Genomic DNA, 19,414 nt, shown 5'->3' with positions numbered 1-19,414 from the left:
TAATCTCTGACCTTCAAAGATGTCTTGCTTTTTCCTTCCCTGCAGGGTAACTGCTTCCTTGCCTACTTTCTTCATGACTGCTGCCTCACTTCCTATTTCTTCACTTCTCTGCTGCTTGCTGGCCCTCTCTGCTGCTTTTTGGGTGCATCTCAAAGCACTGCCTACCATCTTCTCCCTGGAACGGGGGTTTCCTTCTTCTCCATCCCCTTTTCTATTTGCACTCTGTAAGCTATAATTAGCTGTGGCCCAAAGTTAAGAAAATAAAAATGCAGGCTAGAAAAATCAAGAGAAACATCCTAACAGCAAAGTCAGCAAGGGTACAGCCCAAGCTCCCAACTCTTGAATCCTCCATAACTGAGAATACTTAAGGCTAAGCCAAGACAGTACTGAAAAGTGTACTGTGCAGAGAATTGCTGTGGCAGCCTCGGAGAATGGATAGTAAGAGTTTCTCACCTCTAATCTATGATACCAAAAGATAATAAATGATGCTTCAACTGGATATTGCCACCTTCCTTTAGCTGCCACTGTCTCCTCCATTTGAACAACTGAGCATGATGTCACTGTTAACATAAGCATTTATTTTGTTTAAGCATAAATGCTTAAACATGCATTTATTTTGATTGTGAGAGGCTTCAGAATCCACTCTCCCTAGCAAATGAGACATAAGGAAACACACAGGCTTACTACTTGCCTTCAGGAGGGAAAATAATCACATTTAAGCTAACAATCAATTAGGTGTGAGAGGCTGGGTGGTCAGTAAGAATGAAACATGTTAGTACCAAATCACAAGCTGGGCATTAAATACTGACTTCTTTTTGCACACCTGTGGTTTTTGGTTTTTTTTTTTTTTTGCATTGCCAGGCAACAAAAGTTTCTGGGCAACAATGCAGAGTTTTAAAACAAACAAAAGTATTGCAGTGGGTGGTTTTGCTTATTGTTCTTTTACCTGCTCCGTCTCTACACTGACACACTTGCACATGGGTTATACAAGCTGTTTCTGAGGCTCTACATTAGTGATCACAGAATTACTTGAGAATGTAAATGTCAAACATCTACTCACTAGTTTTTTCATGCTATGTTTTCAAACAGTCTGTTGAGGAAGCAGTAGGCTGTGCTGCTCCAAAATTTGCTAAATAATTCAATATGCAGGAGGGAATCTTAGTTTCATTCATTTAAAATGTGCTATTTTTAATACTCCTCTTTAAAGAATTTTTGTTATTAAAACTGTAATAACACTCTTGTGCCTCTGTTGTTTGTTTTGGTTATAAGGCTGAAAGATATGCCAGCTGATTATCCTTTTAGCCATTCTCTATAGTTACGACTGTATATCCTGAAAAAATAGGTTTAGGCTGGTGAACTTCCCCTGAAAGGGTTTAGAAACACTGGTTATTGTTACAATAGTTTAGGTGAATAGTTTATGCTACTTTTTACCTCCTGAAAATTAGAGCTGGGGAAAGGGACTAGTTCATCAAGCTGGTCCAGTCCCAGCAGCAGGGCTGCTCTGCATTGCATCCATCTGCAGGAGACTCCCACAGTGAAAAGAGAGAAAGAGATGGGACGAGCAATTATTGCAGCCAGAAACTCCAAGCAGTCCTGCAATATGTCCTACAGGCTGTGATCTATGGGGGGAAAGAAGTGGTGTGGGTTTCAGAAACACTATCTTCATATTTCCATATGAATCCTTAGCCAAGAGGTAGTCTTGGCTGACTAGGTGAGCCAGCACAAGGACTGCTTTGCGCTGTTGAAATGTCTCAGAGCAGAGAGGCAGCGAACACTTACACATGATCTTTTGCTGTTTGTTATCACTAACACACTGTCTGCTGAGAAGAGACACCCAGCAGAGTGGATGGCTTCGTGCCTGGAGAACTACATGGGGATTTTGGGGGAAATACTAGTTTTAACTCCAGCCCTGCCACTGCCAGCCTGTTGGGATGTGAGGGAAAGTGCTTAAGCAGGCTGGGATACATCAGCTTTTCTTTCACTCTGTAAAGTCTAATGTTAAGATAAGTTTGGACTAAAGCTTTGGCCTAGCTCATCCAAAGCTTCCCTTGAATATAGTGAGTGGGGTTGTTGCAGGAGCAAGTTCCACCACTCCCCTGTTCCCCAGTTTCCCAGTTTCCAGAGGCCAGGGTAGCTGAGCATGGTGGTGCATCACATTTCCCTGCATGTGGAAAATGGGAATGCTTTAGGATAGTCTGTGTCTTCAGACAAATGCTCTGAGAGAGTTTGCAGCTCATGGATTATGCTCTTCTGTGTGGTTTTCCAGTGCACAAATTCATCAGATTTTCCAAGCAATTTATAGGATATATATTTAATTGAACTTTCCCCATTTTGTTTTGTATAATTACCCTGCCTCTATGGTGGTCACATTTGTCAGTCCTGCATTAAGTTTTTAAGGGGTTTTTGACCCAAGAAACCTGTGTCTTGGAGGAAAAAAACCCTCTAAGCAAACAAAACCCTCAACCCATGAGAAGAATCAGCAATGGCATGTTTGTTCATTTAAAGAAATAACTGGTTGAAACATAAAGGAAATTCAAACATTTCTTTTGGTCTTAGGTTTTATAAAGATTTATTTCTCAAAGCCCTCAGGGCTGTGTTCTCTGATCCTCCAAGCAGGCTTTCCCCTGTGTTAATATGTCAGCTGAGTTCTCCCTCTTGGCACCAGTGAGGACGTCAGGAAAAGGATGGCAGCAAGCGGACTCCGGATGCTGAGCAGCACAAGCTCAGGCAGGACACGGGGCCTCAAATGCTTCTGACATCCTCTGTGGCTGGGCAGCCACATCAGGGTGAGGGAGCTGGGGCTTGGCAGCTGCCCTCACCCAGCAGTTGTAAGGTGTTGTAAAGTCAGGGCTCAGTCCTGCCTCTTAGCATATAAAATGTGTCTGGTTAGCCAGAGAAATGCCTTACTCCGAGCTGCTTTGGCTGAAAGTGACGTGTAAATTTGCAATAAATTACAGTAACTTCTGAAGATCAAGATTTAAACCACAGAATGTTGATAATGTCTCATAAGATGGGGGAAAAGTATTTTCCAACTAACCTTTAACTTCTCTCTTAACGCTAATGTTAGCTTTAGTTTCTGTGCTTTAAGACATCCTCAGGTTGTGGCCTTCATATAAGTTATACATCCTGTTTTTCTTCTCTCCTTGAATACCTTTAATCAGCATCTCTGATATTTAAATTGTGGGTAAGGGCGGAGTTGTCCTTTTCTTGGGACCACAGCAGGTGGCTTTTGTCACCAATATTGCTGTGTCACCCAGTGGTGTCAATGAATCTGGCAACACTCTAAACATCTTCACAAAACTATTGTTTTTGTTTCTACTATTTTTCATTGTATTTAACCTCATTGTGAAGGATCAGAAAGGTGTGTGAGGGTTACACAGAAGCTAGAGAAAGTCTTCTTGCCCCTGAGTGTGTTTACAGTCATGTGGGTATTCATGTCCCAATATCCAGAAAGTATAGCAAATATGAATAGTCCTAGGGAAAAAAAAACCCCAAACTTTTACTTATCTTGTCATAGAGTGGTCAGAGGAGATGGGATAAACCACAGTAATGCAAATGGTGAAACGTGCAGAATGAAGAGGATAGCTGTATCATATAAGTCATGTAGTACCATTTTGGGAGAGTCATTCATAAAAGTGGGGTTTATTAGACAGAAATTACCTCTACCTTCTCTTTCACTAAAATAAGTAATAGAAAAAAGGAACCATTTGCTCAAAACTTCACATTCAGTACTAGACCACAGTGGTGTTGTACCTCTCTGATGCATTATAAAAGTTCAAATGACAGAAGGCTGAAAGAGTTACTTAATTTCTCTTGCCCACTAATAACCCAGAATTATCATTAATTCCTTAACTGTTAAAAGACATATCACTTTTTATTATTTTATAAACCCTAGTAGTTAATGGGGCTTTAAAGTTATTACATAACTTTTTTTCATCACTGGGTTTTTTGTTGGGGTTTTTTTTTTAAATTTTCAGTATTAATGTAACACAGTATATACTGGTTCATGCTTCATTCCATCTTACAAAAGGAATAGGGGTAAGTGCTATAAAAAACTACCTGCATATTTTCTCCAAAGACTAAAATCATGATTTTTTTCCAATGTGAGTTTTACATGTCCACCTTTTCAGAGCAGATTTCAAATGCTGTGAGAAACACTTGTTCTTCTATTCCATCTATTCCATATATCTGCTTGCTAAACTCCCCACATCAAAGGGCTCTAAGCACCTCCAAGGTTAAAAAATACATCAAGGATGGGAATCTTCATGTTGAGATAGTCCAAAATGCCTCCAAGACTATTCTAGAAATGTTAGGCAGAGGTCAATGAGACATGCATTTCTAACCTCCAAATAGGATTAGCCATACCGGAATTTTCACCAGTTTCAGCTGCAGCCATTTGTGTAAATAAATGGCTGTGCAAACCAGGCCCAGTCTCTGTGAGTTTGTATGTGTGTGCCATGAAGGCTTAAATCACAGCAGTCTTCCAATGTGAATAGAATGTTTCAAGGGCTGAGCCTGAGATGGATAAACTGCTCAGGTTTTTGATTAATTGGATGCCTGACAGCAAATGATATGAAGATGCAAGCTGGCTGTAAAGCTGCTGAACTTACCAGCAGTTCTGCCACTGCAAGTTGGCAGGTACAAGGGGACAGAGATGAAAAGGTTAAGGACACTTTGCTATCAGTTTATTTTTAATGGCTTTCCTCTCTCTTTTTTTTTTTTTTTTTGGTTAAAATAAGAACCTTAGAACAATGAGAATGTGCTTTCTCTCATGTCTGTTGCTAATATTGTGGGGTAAACTATGATATTGCTCCTCTGTCAGTCAGCAAGTCCACTTGGGAAGTACTGCACAGAGCTCAGTAGAGAGCACAAGTGGCAAAAATTGAGCCCGCAGAAACCACCACATCATACACAAGCTAAAGCTGCAGTTTCACGTTCTGAATATACGTGTGCTACCTTTCGGTTTTGCAGTTGTGGCATCTTAAACTCCCAGTTCACCAGACCTGCATGTGTTTTACTTGCAAGTCCAGAAGGGATGAGGTTTATACTGATATGAATCACAGCTCGTGGCTTAGAGACAGGACCTGTGTATTCCTGACTTGCATGCCTTTATCCAGTATTTGAAAAAATGGTGCAAATGAAGTTAATCATGACATTTTACATGCAATAGTCTGTGAAAATTGTTGAGGGCTCACTGCCACATACCTGGAATTTCACCTTGTTTTCCAGGTGAATCCCTTTTCAATCAGGAGATAGAATACCATGTAAGCTGGCACAAGCCTTTTGCTGAGAGGCCATGACTTGATTTCTTTAAAAACCAGGCAGAGACTCCAGGTTGCGCCTCACCAGTAACAGCTTTAAAAGGCCTAGTTTTAGTAGGTCTAGATGTAGTGTAAATAACCATTTCCTTAAAGGTAAACTGGTTCCTCCTATACTCATTAGGCACTCCTCAGAAGCAGTGTTGGTTTACTTTTCTTTTTTTCCCATCGAGCTTTCAGGATGGAGTATTGCCAGGTATTTTGTTTTTATGTACTGTTATTATTTGTCACACAACTCTAAACTGGTACCGGCTTTACAGTGAAATCCTCACCACTCTGAACACTTCTCCATCACTTGTTAAGTCTCCTACACCTTTGAACTTCCACTGCAGGGAAAGTGACGGGAAGGATGGTGCGTGCAGAGCCGCGCAGCGTAAGTACCTGTACGTGCGAGCGGCCGCATCTTGCCTTTGATTTGCACCTCCTGTTCCTGTGCTGATGTTCGCGGTTCTGTTACATTTAACGTGTCCTTTAGGTCTGGATGGATGACTGAGCCCTGCGGGGACCCAAATCGCGCAAGGACGAAAAGTTTCTGAGGAACCAAAGACACCCAGAAGGTGACTGCTGCCCGCGGAGCACGGGCTGTGCTGCCTGCGGCCGCTGTACCTGGTGAGGCACCGGGCTGGGAGGCGCAGGAGGATGCACAGACATTTCCACGGCAGCGGAGAGCCCCGGTGAATTCCTTAGAGCCGGCGGCGCGGCACCGCCACCGGCGGCTCCGGATGCGCTCCAGCCCCGATCCGGGAGAGCGGCCGGGCGCCGGGGGACACGCACGCCGGGCCGGGAGCGCGGCCGGCCGGGCCTGCCCGGGAGAGCCCCGCGGGCGCGGCCGGCGGAGCAGCGGGAGGGCGCGGGGCGCCGCGTGGCACCTGGCCGCCCCCCCGCTCCCCCCGCGCCTGCCCCGGGCATCCCGCTGCTGCTGCGCTGCCGGGCGGAGAAGGGAGGGACGGAGGAAGGGTGGGGGGGGAAAGTTGTGCTCACTCCTCTCCTTGGAGGCGCCCCTCCCTCCCCGCGACGAGGGCGAGTTAGAGATGCTATTTGCAACAGGCTGCTGCTGCTGCCGCGGTAGCGCGTCCCCGGGAGAGGAGCCGGAGCGACACGTGATGTGTCTCCTTATCAGGGTGCGCGGGGCAGCGCGGGGGCGGGCAGGGGGCGGGGGCGCCCGCGGAGCGCGGCGCGGCGGGGTCCCTAACCGTGCCCATCTCTCCCCTCCAGGGAGGCGCGGAGGACGGGAAGTTAGCGCGGAGTTGATGAACTTTGCACATCCACAGAAACGCCATTTTGATTCCTTTTTCCGGAACAAGTTTGCGGCTCCCTCCCGTGCGCGCTCCCCCCGGCGCGCCCCCGCGCCCCCCCGGCGGCCCATCCTCCCGGCATGTCGCGGCGCAAGCAGCCCAGCCCCAGCAAAGTCCGGCGTAAGTACCGCGGCGCTGCCCGGCCGCGGAGCTCCCTCACAAAGGGCAGGAGCGTGCCTTAACTCTGGAGTGATATCTATTTCTTTTTTTTTTTTTTTTTCCTACTTCTTTTCTTTTTCTTAAGGGAGGGCAGGAAGAAAGATGAGGAAAAATAAACTTCTGGGAGGGGGCAGGCGCGGGCGTGAGGACGTTGCAGCGTGTCGGCTGGTCGTGCGACTTATTTAAAAAAATGAAATGCTTCTTAGAGGGGGGGAAAAGTTTCCTTTAAAAAAAAAAAAGGAGGAAAAAAGTTTGGCTGGCAGCGGTGGAGATGATGATGAGTTCGTGCAGCCTCCCTCTTCCCTTCCCCCGCTCCTCCCTCTCCTCTCCTCCCTCCGCGGCTCCTGTTTTTTTTTTTTTTTTTTTTTTTTTTTTTTCCCCTTCCCTGTTGCAGACTTTCTACCAACCAGCGGCACCAGCCGCGGCGTTTTGCCTTCAGGACCTGATGCTCATCCATATTAAACCGTCTGAGCTCAGGAATCCGGCCAGATCATCCCCCCCCTCCTGCTGCAAAGTTTATTTTTAACCAGCCACCGCCACAATTTGGATGGGGCTGCGAGGAAGCAACATCTTCTAGCCCGGCTCGCCCCCGTCTCCCGAGCTTGCCTTTTAACTTTTCCTTCAGGCTTATTTTCCTGCCGGCGGTGGCGGCGGGTCCCGCGGCGGCCCCTGCCCGCTGTTCCCGGCTGGGAGGGCCGCGCCGGAGCTGGAAAGTTGGGATGAAGGCGCCCCTTCTCCGCAGGTAGAGCCGGCTTGCGCCGCGCATCTCTCCGCTCACTTTCCGCTCCCCCGGCAGGGCCGGACGGCCGCGCCTGCCTTTCCTCGGCACCCTGGTACCTCTCCCCTCTCTCCTGTGCTCCTCTTCCTTACTTTATTTGATTTTTTTCGCCTTTCCTCCACTTTCTTCACCCGCCCCCCCCCCCCCACCCCCCTCGTCTTCCTCCCCCCCGTCCCGGTAGGGACGTGCGTGTCCTTTCCCCTCTCGGCCTGCGCGGCGGGGGCGCGGGGGAGCCGTGCCCGGGGAGGGCGGGGGGTGCTGCCCCCCGTGGGTCCCCCCCGTCCCGCTGCCTTTGTGCGGTGCCAGGAACACATCCCTGCGCGGCGGGGCCAGGGACGCCTGGGCGGCGTCACCACTACAGGAAGGAGCCGGGCAGCATCTGAAGCTGAGCACAGGGGTGTCCGGGCCCTCGCCCCCTTCAGCCCCATCTTGGTGGAGGGGGGGAGCGGCGAGGCAGAGGTGACCCCCCTCCCGCAGTGGCGGTGTTTGAGGTGAAAACAAAGTTTGGGGCGGCGCGGCTGGCGCCCCCCCGGCGCGGTGCCCGGTGCGGATGGGAGCCGGCCGAGCCCCGTCTCTGGGCGACTGCGCTCCCTCCCCGTCGCCGTTGCTACGGGCCGGACACCCCCGGCGGCGCCGCGGGGGCCGCGCTGAGGATGCGAGGCAGCTCCTCCTGCCCAGTTCGTACCACACGGGCTCGGCATCCCCCCCGCCCCATCCGCCCGGGGTGAGGGGGCGCGGGGGTCGCGGGCCGGGCCGGGCCGGGAGCGGGGCGCGCCGGGATGCTGCAACTTTTTTTTTCAGCAGAGGAGGGAGGGCGGTGGATTGAACTTTGTCATGTCGCAGATAAGTTTCCTTTGGCTTCTTCTCCCTGCACTTCTTCCCCGCCTCCCTCCGCACGCACGCTTGGGTTTTTTTCTTTTTTTTTTTTTCTTCTTTCGTTTTTTAATAATTTTCCCCGTTTCACTTCTCGGCTGCGATATCTTCTCCTCCTCGGCATCCTCGCGGGGTTGCGCAGAAGGAGGAGAGCGCTTCTCCTGGCTCAGCACATTTCCCTGTCCGGGCCGCTGTGCTCGGCTGCGCACCCCGCGGAGGCCCGGGCGCCTCCGTGCCCCGCCGCCCTCCCACGGCCGCGCCGCGGTGTCCGGCCCGCAGCTGATGCTCTGGTCCTGCTCGCCGAGGAACCAGCATCCTGCCCGGGAGCCACCGGGCTGATTGCTGCAGGGAAGGCGGGGGGCATACCAACCATTCAGTTTTAATCCCAGCTCCCTCTTTCGCCTGTTTTCTCTTGGAGATAAGATCAAGTGTATTTACTTATTTGAGAAAGTAAACATCTAGTTCAGTGTGATTTGGGGGCAATGGTCTAAGAGAGACAGCCAATGCAGTGGATGTTTCCTACCATTCCAACATCCAGCCCCATGGCTTGAAAAATAAATTGCTTATTAACAACAGGAGCAGTTGCTAAATAACGCCGTGTTGTCACCCCTACAGTGCACAGTAGACAGCTGTTATGATGGCTGAAGTTTTTTCGTTGAGGTCGGTCGTTTTGACACCAGCACTGAGTTTTGTTACCGCAGTTCCTGTTTTCCACAGGGTCAGCGTGCGTGAAAGGGATGCAGTGACTCAGGGTCAGGCCAGCCATATTTGTTTTAGGTTTTAATTTTCTCTTTGAAGACTTAAGGGTATATAGTCTTTTCTTGGTGGGCCTGCATAATGCCGATTAGCCTTAACCGGAGTTGGGTACATCCAGGAAAGAATAGGCCCTTTTGTTTGTTAGAATCCCAGGAACAGCATGAATCCATCATCCAATCAATCAGAGTACCAGGGCTCTCCCTCACCTGCCGGCAGGGACGCATCCACCCTCTCATGCTGCAGGGCAGCTGTTCCCGACCGAGTGTGGCCTCTTTTGCTCCCTCACCTTCCTCCTCCTGGCATCTGTATTTGGAACTGAATTCGTATTGTGTCGTTGGAAAAATATCATCCTTTAAGTGCAATCAAGTAAAGTTCTATTCTCCTTTCATTTCACAGACAGCTTCTAGTTGTCAAATTTTCATTTGCTCATTAGAACTGACTATTTATGTAGCCACTCTTACACATTTCTTTTGAGAACTAACAATGCTAGAGAAGATATATATATTTGGCTTATATGGCAGAGTGTTGACTGTTTTTCTGGGGTTTGGGGTTTTTTTTGTTGGTTTTTTTTTCCATCTGGACCTGGGCGTTTGAAGCTTCACTTGTAGATTTCAGTATAATGAAGCATCTTATTCTGACTTAGCTCACCCAGCTTGTGATCCCACTCTTAACTCTTTACAGTATTCAGTGACCCTCTGACAAAATGGCTTTTCTTTTTGATTGAGGATTGAGAAGTAACTTCAGGTTTCAAAATTGGGAAAACTGAATCTCTTCATTACCTCTCAGTAGTATGTGTGATCTCTTTTGGTACCAAAGATAAGTGCAGTGTTTCCCAAAGTGTACAAACACTGACCTGTGCAGTGCTTTTCTCGCTCCTTAAGGATATTACTACTTTGCCTATGCTGAAGTAATGCTACAGTCATAACAGTAGCTTGACTTTAGTCTGTGAAACTTTCTTCTTAAACAGAAATAGTTTGAATTGCTCTCAGTTGGATTGGATTTCTCATTTAAATAAAAACTGGTGATGCACTTACACTGTATAGATTAAAAACATATAGATAAATCCCTTTGGTTATATTCATTATCCCTTGTAAAAGTAGGTGGTGCTTAGAAGGTCATAGGATAAGTGTTGCTAAGCAGCTAAACAGAAGGATGCTAAAATTAACCTGAGTGTTTTTGAAAAGGATTCACTTTTTAAGTTGCAATAATTTTTTAATTTACTTAAAATACACCTTTTGCTAGTAACACATAAAATATATATATATACGTAGATGCATAAGTAAAGCTTTCCAGGGGACTGTGTCAAATGTTCAAATTATCTACGTACAGGCGTAATTCTACCCTCCCCCAGTACACTGAAATTTTACTAACATCAGGCCCTTGATCTGTGCCCTTTGCAAATGTCCCTCCAGAGTTATCTGTTGCTCCAGGAGCATCTGATGTATGTTGGATAGCAGCCTGTAGGGACAGTCTTGGGAAAAAAGAAACTGCAGAAGTTCCCCAGGAACAGGCAGAAAACAAGTAAATCCTGTTAGTCTGAAATCTATGCATGTGTGGAAAAAGCCCCTTTTAACTTTTTGATGAATGATGCCTAAGTTTGGAAATCTCTGTTTTAGGTGTACACTCTTAAAACATGTGAAATCATGTCTTCCTCTTTCAGCATGATAAAGGTTGTTTTGAAATGAGTGTATTATTGGACTGTGTTACTAGACCAGTTTGTGACTGCTGCCTTGTTGATGTGGTAGCTTCTTGCTTGGGAGTTAATTGTCTGTAGAGGAGGATGGTAGTGCTGCTTTCTGTTCTCCTGATGGTAGTGAGAATAGTTCTTGCTCTCTGTCTTCTATCTCCTTTCTGAATTCAAGCAAGATGGACAGTCATAGGGTTACAGCTTTAAAATATGCCTTTTCAACAGCATTCTACAACTTGGAAAAGGGCCAGAAACTGCTTCGTGTTCTTTTGAGAGCAGCTTGATCATGGATGGGGTGCTCAGGTACCCTGCAGCTTTGCTGGAAAGTCTTTTATGGAGCAGATGTAAACTTTGAGGGTGAGAAGGAATTGCCTTCTGAGACAATGCAACAGCTTTTTTTTCTTGCTTTGGGGTGGGAGGTTTGACTTGACTAGATGTTGCTCAGCAGTTAAAGCAGATTTTCTTTGGGGAGGCATATGAGGAATCCTTTCTCTGTGTGCATTGTTTTATTTTGTTTGCTTGTTTGTAGCTTTTCTTTTTAACGTCCTACATAAACCAGCACCTGTGGGAGCTGTGGTTTCCCCCTCTCCCCCACGCACATTTAGAAGAATCTTTACAGGCAGTGATTTCAAAGGCAGGACTTGGGTATTTCTGGGAATGTCACTCTCTGGTGATACACTGAAAAGTCAAGGTATTTGTGTGGAGCCAGGATGGGCTTGAAACTGGCAGAGCTTTGCCAGGCCAGGTTTGGTTATCAGCGTTTGATTACAAATGAACATAGGTGAGGTTGGCTGAGGGGGGAAGTGCTGGCTGTGTTCTGGGGTACTTCTGAACAGGAATTTCAGGAGCATTGACTCTTTGTTCTTCTTTGGTGCAAGAAATCTGATGATGGCTTATCTTTGATGTCTGCCAGTGATGTTTTTCCCACCTGAAGGTGTTCCCTCCACTTCACCCTATACCACTCTGTTTTGAATAGCAACATTTGAGGGCCAGTGACTTAAAAGAGTACAAACTCCTGAGCCAGCAGTACCGCAGCATCTCACGCTCCTTCCTGCAGCATTTTACTTGGAGCAGGGTGACAGGACTTATTTGGAGCTTGTGCTAATGCTTTATTATGAAATGTTGAAAGTAGAAATAATTGCCAGCTGGGGCATATGCTCTGGGCTCCTGTTGGGCGGCTCGTTCATGTTGTGGTGGAAAAGGGTCAGAACAAGGAAAAGGGCCTGGACAAAAGGGAGAAGAGTCAGTGGGATACTTGGCTTGTGGCTGTGCTGGTATGAAACCTGTTAGAGCAGCCTCCTGCAGGCAGAGAGGAATCGTCCTGATGTCACTGAGCAACGCCTGGACCTGTGCTTCCTTTAGAAACAACACAGGCCTTCAAGTGTATCCTGCCCTTTTTTTTTTTTTTCCCTAATAATAACATTTCAGCCTTCAGGTTGGCCAGCCTAGCAATCAATAAAGGTGGTTGCCTTTGACTAGGTGCTTTACAAAAATACATAGTTGATGGGTGGTGACTGTTTATTCAGAATGATTCAACTAAGTAAGGCTAAGGGAATCTGAATACCTCTTTAAAGATGTAGAGAGAGGTAGCTGTTTGAACAGCAGGATTCATCTGTGGAGTCCCAGCCATCCACAGAGGTGTTACAGCCAGGGAAAAGAAAAACTGTCAAAATCCCCCAGGGCATTGTTAGGCTTCTGAGGTAAAACAGGTATTCCAAGGACCATTAGAGAGGGAGGCCTTTCAGGCCTTGATGACCTCTCCTGTCTCCTTTGCAGTTTTCCTGTAGAAGCATGTGGAATGCAACTTTCAAATTCGTTTTCCTGCATCTAACCTTCCTCAGTAAAAATGTTTTTTGTTTAATCTTATTTACTTATATAATCTCAGGATTTTGAGAGATCATTTTCCTTTTGGAGAAGACATCCCTACATCCTGCTTTCTGAAATTTCTTTGAAGATCCATTTGCACAAGGGATGTTATTTGTGTAATGCTCTGAAAAAGTGTGGGAAAGGTCCTTGCATGCAATGGCCAAGCGACTTCCCAGTGTCAGCTTTGAAAAATGAAATTTATACTTTCAAGTCACTCTGGATAAAAAATGTATTAAGCTTCTTGGAAATTTTCTGTGCTAATGTGCCTAAGTGACTTGTTAATTTGGTTCTAAAAGAGAAAGATATTTTGTGATTAATAGTGGAATTTCCAGCCTCTCATACATGTAGAACTTCTCCACGTAGCATCTCCTGGTAGATACTTTAACAGGTGTTAGCATGTGCTTTCCTGAAACAGCACAAATGTACCCGTAGGTGTTTTAAGAACGGGGGCTTGCATCATCTGTCTTTGAAAATGGAGGATGGTCAGCAGTTGACAAACTTTTTTTAGTTAAGTTAGGTATCTGCTTCCTGTCTGAGGATGAGAGAAACAAAATGTTCATGCTGAAGTGTAGCTGGCCTTTGCTTTTATTGTGTGTGATTAGCTGGCTTTAACTGGAGCCCTTGTTAGTCCTGTTTCATACAGCAGGTGATGTCAGTGTTCAGGTGTATCAGTACCTGGGAGTGCTTTGTTCAGAGCTCTTGCATCACAGCAATAAATTCCACTGCTGTGTTCAGGCTGGACTCCTTCACACTGGTAACATCAGGGCTTGAACAAGAGAGAGCTGCTTTGGATTTTGCACCAATATGCAGCACTACTTCCTTGTTAATTTGGACCACTCACAGTTTTGGGTAGGGGAAAGACCCTAGTTTAAGTTCCTCTTTTTGTTACACAAACTGTATTTTCTTCATTAAATTAAGTTCATCACATCTTATTGCTCTTTGTGTTTTGAGAACATGAGAAGCAACCAGGTCATGAATACCTGTGTGCTGTTCCTCATCCTAGTGTGCATTTCTTTTCTGATGTTGATGCAGTTGCCATTGTATTGCGGAAACACACAAGGTGTCTGTGGTGTCTTGTGCATGTGCTTACCTGCTTCATCCCCTCCTTCTTCCCAAAAGCATTAAGGTATCCTGAAATGGTCTTCAGCTGGATAACTTGCAGCACAGCTCACACTCTTAGCTGTGTGTACATCCTTATGCTTTTGGGTGGGAGGAAGGAGGGCTGCAGAAGGAGGTTTGCTTTCTAAGTGAGACACTGAAGGTTCAGGAAGTGGAAGCACACACCAGAGAAGCCAGCTGTAGAAGAGCTGTAGCTGGATTACTAAGGGATTCCATTTGTGAGGTTTGACTGTATTTTCCAGGGGAAGAACTGTGAGTGCAGTAACAAGTGCTTCTCTACAGCGATGTAACTTACATCTTGTATTTAGCTGTTGAGTATATTTCTTTTGGTCTGTTCTTCCAACCACTGCATTATTTGTTTTTCTACCTTATCAGATGGCCCAGCCAGGTGTTGCTAAGTACATCCTACTGTATTTCCAAGTAAGTTTCAAGACTGTAGGCATTGGCAACTTCTGGAAGAAGTCTTGGAGCAATGTCTCAGCCTTTACAGTAGATAGGTGTCTTTTCTGCCTGGTAAAATCTCCTGTCACTCTCTGGACTGTCAGGAGCCCAGTCCAGAGACTGGACTGTGGTAAAAGTGTAAAGAGAGCTGTATCACAGCGCCCCTGTTTCCCTGGTGTAAACTTGCTTTGTTGTTGGAAACTGGTTTTGTTCTAAAAGTGAAGATTTTTTTCATATCAATGCTGCCTGCACTTTATGGGAGAAGTATTCTCCATCCTCTTTCTCCATTCCTCCTTTTTGCAAAATGGCAGTGTTTTTTTGCTGAGTGCAGTGAATCCTGTGTGCAGCCAAAGCAGGGGGTGAATTTCTAGGGGTGAGGGAAATGATCCGCACCTCAGAGTGGATGCTGGTTACCTTGGGAGGAAGCCATGCAGATTATAAACTCTGCAGGAAGGATCTGATGGATTCTGTAAACTCTGTGGCCTCAGTAACTGCAGTTTCAAGCAGTTCCCAATCTCTACGTGCAAAGCTTTTTGGAACTTGTAAGCTCTTTAAATCTAGTGACTGAGGATTTTCCATGCTTCCCTTTTCCCTTGAGGGGAAAAAAAAAAAGTTAGAAATAAATAGTAAGGTTACTCATTGTAAATGCTCAAAAGCCAACAAACGAAAGTTGAGGTGTTCACAGAACAAGTAAGTAGATAAGGTGAACACAGATCATGCCCCGTTACAGTTGCTGTTCCATGTTTAAAAAATCAATAGATACGTAAATAGCAGGTAGAAGTGGAAAACGTGTCTTCATTGGAATCAACAGCAAAATTCTTTCAGGCTTCTCTGGACTAAGATTTTATGTGGGGTATATACAGCTGAAAGCTCTTGAGAATTCATAGCATGAAAGATGCCAGGAAACTTTAAAAAACTGAAATACTAATAGTGTCTTTGTATTTTTTTGGTGTTTGAAATTCCTACGGGTGTAGTTACAAAGTCAGTGCATCTGTTTTAGGAGCTTGTTTGATAAACAGCAAATGGAATTTGCAGCATAATAGTCTATTTTGACTAAATTCTTCCATCCAGGTTTTGGGGCATCATTGCAACTCTGGCCACTGCTGTGTCCTTTTTTTAAATCCTAGAGGTTGTGCTTTTACTTTCTTGAGCATATTCAGTCTGGTGAGTAGGACTTGTCTTTCCCAGGCTGCGCTTCCCTGCAGGAAAAGGGGAATGTAGAGAATTCTCCCCGAGGATGGATTTGGGACAGAGATGGCCCCTGTGTGTTTGGGGCCAGAGTTTTTATTTGCACCATTGCGTAACTGAGTCTCCATAGAAAGAGATGTGAGTTAGTGGCTTTGCAACGCCACATAGGCCACAGGCTTGCGCGTGGCCATGGTCTGCCCCGAGCCGACGTGTGCTAGCACTGCATTGTGGATGTACTGATGCCTCCCTGGGGTTGTCCTGGAGATTCAGGACAGAAGGATCTGCTGTTGCCTGACTTTGGACCTCGTGCATTGGCAGCCTCTCTTGCGCTTGCAGGGCCTGAATCGACTGACTTGCAGTAAATGTTTCCGTTTGTGTGCTCGCTGTCTTTTCAAAATGATTGCTAAAAAGTATTTGGGCCAAAAATAATCTACACTGGACAAGAAGATGCCAGCAGCATGTGCAAATTGCATGCTGGAGTTACTGTCCCAGCTACTAATTCAAACAGAGCTGCACAGATGTGGATTAGGAAAGTCCAGACTGCTGATTTTAAAATTTCCAGTATTTCTGGTAATGGATGTTTATGTGAGCTGCCTAGTCCAAAGACCCAGGAAATGAACTGGTGGTGGTCTTTGTTTAATTCCTGGTATACAGATGCCAAGTGTTATGCTTTGATTTCCTACTCTGTAAACTCTTCGGGGCAGGGATCAGCATTCAATTACTGAGTTTTGAAAAGCCACCTAACACACTGTGGAACCGACCTGCACAGCACTACCTCAGTATAAATGTTTAATTATAACTATCTTCTTACCCCATAGTGGAGCCTTTCCAGATACCAAGGTAGAGGCATGCTGGGAACCTGCACTGCTCCTGCTGAGGTGTCTCCTTATAAATAGACAGCTTTGGTTGCAAAGCAGCATTTGGGCAGCTCTCATAAACGCCTGCTTTGCACGTGAGGGACAGATTATTTACTGATTTCTTTTCTAGGTGGTATAGGTGCAAGTATATACACATGTTCAGGAGTCTGCCTCTGGTTGTTTGGTTCAGAAGCAAATGCATTCCTAGCTTTAATATGTGTTTTAAAGCACCAGTCAAATCACATCCTTCTCTCTCCTTTTTGCTTTAGGTCTGTACATAAAAGGGACAAATACCAGGGTTCTGAAATTAGGAAATTAGAAGGAGAAACTGGGAATAGAAAGATGTTACCCCTTCAGTGTGTCACCTTCCCAAGACTGAAATGAAGAGCAATTGCTGGCTCTTACCATTCACAAAGTAATTTAATTCTGTTGCCTTGAATGACTTCTGTTGTAGTTTTAAACTGAATTCTTAAATCATCCCAAAAGTGATGTATGTATCATTCGTTATGTTTATATAGCATAAAAGTATATGGAGTAATGGAAACATCTATAAATTAGACCTCCAGAGAAGACTCCCATTTTAATCAGGTTACTTACTTGGATTAATCCAACCCAAATTTAAAACACATGGGCTCATGTACTAAACTAGTTGCACTTTCAGCACTCCAGGGGTCTGTCTGGGAGTTTATCGGTGCATTGCTGTAGTCTGTTCCAGCCAGCTTTGCAGAAGCACTTTGGTGTTACTAAGGTTGGAATAAGCTGATGTCAGATTTTTGTCCACAGTGCATAGCAAGTAGAGGTCAAACACTTGTACAGCCGGTGATACTATGACTTGTTAAGAATGTACGCAGCAGGTCGCTTTTCAAAACATCTTTTGAAAAGCAGCCTGTGAGAGCAGTGCCATGTAGGAGAGACACGCATCTTCCTCTGGCATCAGCAAATGGATGCATCCTATCACATTGGACTGCTGAGCATGTTTAGTCATGTTACTGTAATAAGCTCTGGAAACAGGAATGGGTTCTGCCCTGTTGTGCTTCGGGAAGATTTGAATGAATTTGACTGGTTTGTTCCAGGGAAACTTGTGTTTCTATGTGCTGCTTTTGTGCTCGGTACAGAGAAGTAAGGAATCGAGTTTGTTTTCATGGCTGAAGGAGTGTTTCTTTGCATTACAGGATTGCTAACATTACAGTACCTAAATTCTTATTCTTTAGAAGAGATAAAACTAAAAGCATAAGTCCCAGAATTATCAGTGTTTCTGGTGCTGGTAGTGTACAAACCTGTTTGCTTTTGGGACTCCCCTTTGCCCAGATAAACTTGAGTATTAGGGACCTTTCTTGTGCTTCCAGCCATAGCCGTCAGGCATCTCTATTTTTTCTGCCCTGGTGAATCATCCTCCAACATACACACATGTAAATTTTAAACACGCCTTGGTGGGGGTTACCATCTTCATCCTTATTTTTTTTTGTCTTATCCTGTTAGCTCTCAAGGTATTTTTCTGAATTTGCTGGGGGGTTTGTGTGTGTGTGTGCATATGTCAGCAGCAAGTCTAGATTGAGCCAAGCACTGATCCTGCAGACACTTTAAACACAGATACAATTCTACTTAAGCAGATTGTTCCTTTAAAGTCAAAATACTGGCATGGGCAAAAGTTAGGGGAAGTGTTTCAGGATTGGGGCCTGCCTTAAACTTTAAGAAAAAGTATTGGTGACACAAGCCAGAATCTTTAACCCCTGTGAGCCACATCTCCAAACTCACCTCACCAACTTCTTCAGGAAGCATTGCTCAGCCCAAGGAATTGCCACAGCTCTTGCAGCCTGAGAAGAGCCAGTTTTGAAGAGAAGTGGCCAAAAACGTGGCCATGAACCCAAACTTCTTCAATACATGGTGTGTGCAAGAGTTAAATGAAAGTACTCCAGCAGCTCATGTGCTCTCTGTGTGCGCATACTTTCCTAATCTTGACATGGGGTCTGAGCTGCAGGCTCTGAGGGTGTATGTGAAGTTGGCTTGGCTGTCACCTTTTCACTCCCTGGATCTGGCTGTGGCTCAGCACAGGGACGCACCCCGCCGCTGGGATTACTGGCTGCAGAGAGCCTGCTACCCAATACTCCCTGCATGGGACAGGCTGGGCTGAGAGGTGCCCTGGCACACCTCTCCTGCCCTCGTGGGGAGCAGCAGAGGGAAGAAAAAGTGCTCCTTTTCTGCACCTGGAAGATCTCTTGCACCCGTCTTGTGTACATGGGTCGACCTGGATGAGCTTTCTGCTCCTCTGCTATCATCATTTGGCCGGAGAATTTCTGCCTCCATGGATGGGTCGGCTTTAAAAGGGGAACAGCTGTACAGAGTGGTTTTCATGATGTTGGGCTGCCCCTGCACGTGGGGAGAGGAAAGGCAGAGCACGTGTTTTTCTCCTCTAGATGACAAAGTCCTAAGGGCAACTTGGTCTTTGGCTCTCCAGGAAGGGAAGCTGCAATTCTTTGAATCCACAGTACGCTGTCAAAAATCACTGAGCATTTCTGACTATAGGCTGGAAATGAAAGCTGCCAGTCTTTTTTTCCACTTGAGTTTCTTCAGAGAGGCTGCCAGTGGCCACCTTGCCCCACCCTGCAGACGTGTGGGCAGGAGTGGGGGTAGCCGGCAGGAGGGAACATCACCAAAAAGGCAGAGTGATTTGGCTCGTGGCCACACACAGGAGCAGGAACAGCTGCCTAGATGGCCCCCGGAGCCTCACTGATGTCAGCAATAACCAGTGCTCCTTAAAATGCAGCACCGTGTGTGGGGGGTGACAGGGAGCAAGGCTGGGAGCAGCTTGAGAGGGTTAAGCAGTACATAAAACCACTTCCACAGTTCTTTTTTTCACCTCCCCCCTCTTCTAAACAGACTTCTACTTTCTATAGGAATGGGAAGGGTTTGGGTGAGTTCACAAAACTAAAACAAGTTATCAAAAGCAAAGAACAGAAGGAATATGCATTGTAAGACTTGCATGTGGCTGCAGTCTGTTTGCTTGGGTTTTTTCCTTTTAAGAGAAGTGTGGCTAGGAACAGTTTGTCACTGTTGGATAAATCTGTCAGTGCTGTTCC

The 19,414-nt window shown here is 46.0% G+C and overlaps 1 protein-coding gene across 8 annotated transcripts in view; it reads left to right on the top strand.

The window, feature by feature from the left end:
* The first annotated feature begins 6,333 nt into the window (after positions 1-6,333).
* RREB1 (ras responsive element binding protein 1) overlaps positions 6,334-19,414 on the top strand; it is a 122,431-nt gene continuing 109,350 nt past the window's right edge. For 5 of the 8 annotated variants that reach the window (XM_071452427.1, XM_071452426.1, XM_071452375.1 and 2 more), the window contains exon 1: positions 6,475-6,733. In XM_071452427.1, the coding sequence (XP_071308528.1) occupies positions 6,694-6,733 (40 nt within the window). In that variant the 5' untranslated portion in view covers positions 6,475-6,693. Of the gene's footprint in view, positions 6,440-6,474; positions 6,734-6,857; positions 7,515-19,414 lie in introns of those variants that run through there. The other 3 variants (XM_071452422.1, XM_071452404.1, XM_071452382.1) reach the window with 2 other exon arrangements.

This window comes from Agelaius tricolor, unplaced genomic scaffold, assembly GCF_023055355.1.
Source record: "Agelaius tricolor isolate 1412-34295 unplaced genomic scaffold, bAgeTri1.0.p SCAF_2, whole genome shotgun sequence".
Lineage (NCBI taxonomy): Eukaryota > Metazoa > Chordata > Aves > Passeriformes > Icteridae > Agelaius > Agelaius tricolor.
Note: the sequence above shows the minus strand (reverse complement) of the source record. Positions and strands in the feature narration are given on the sequence as shown.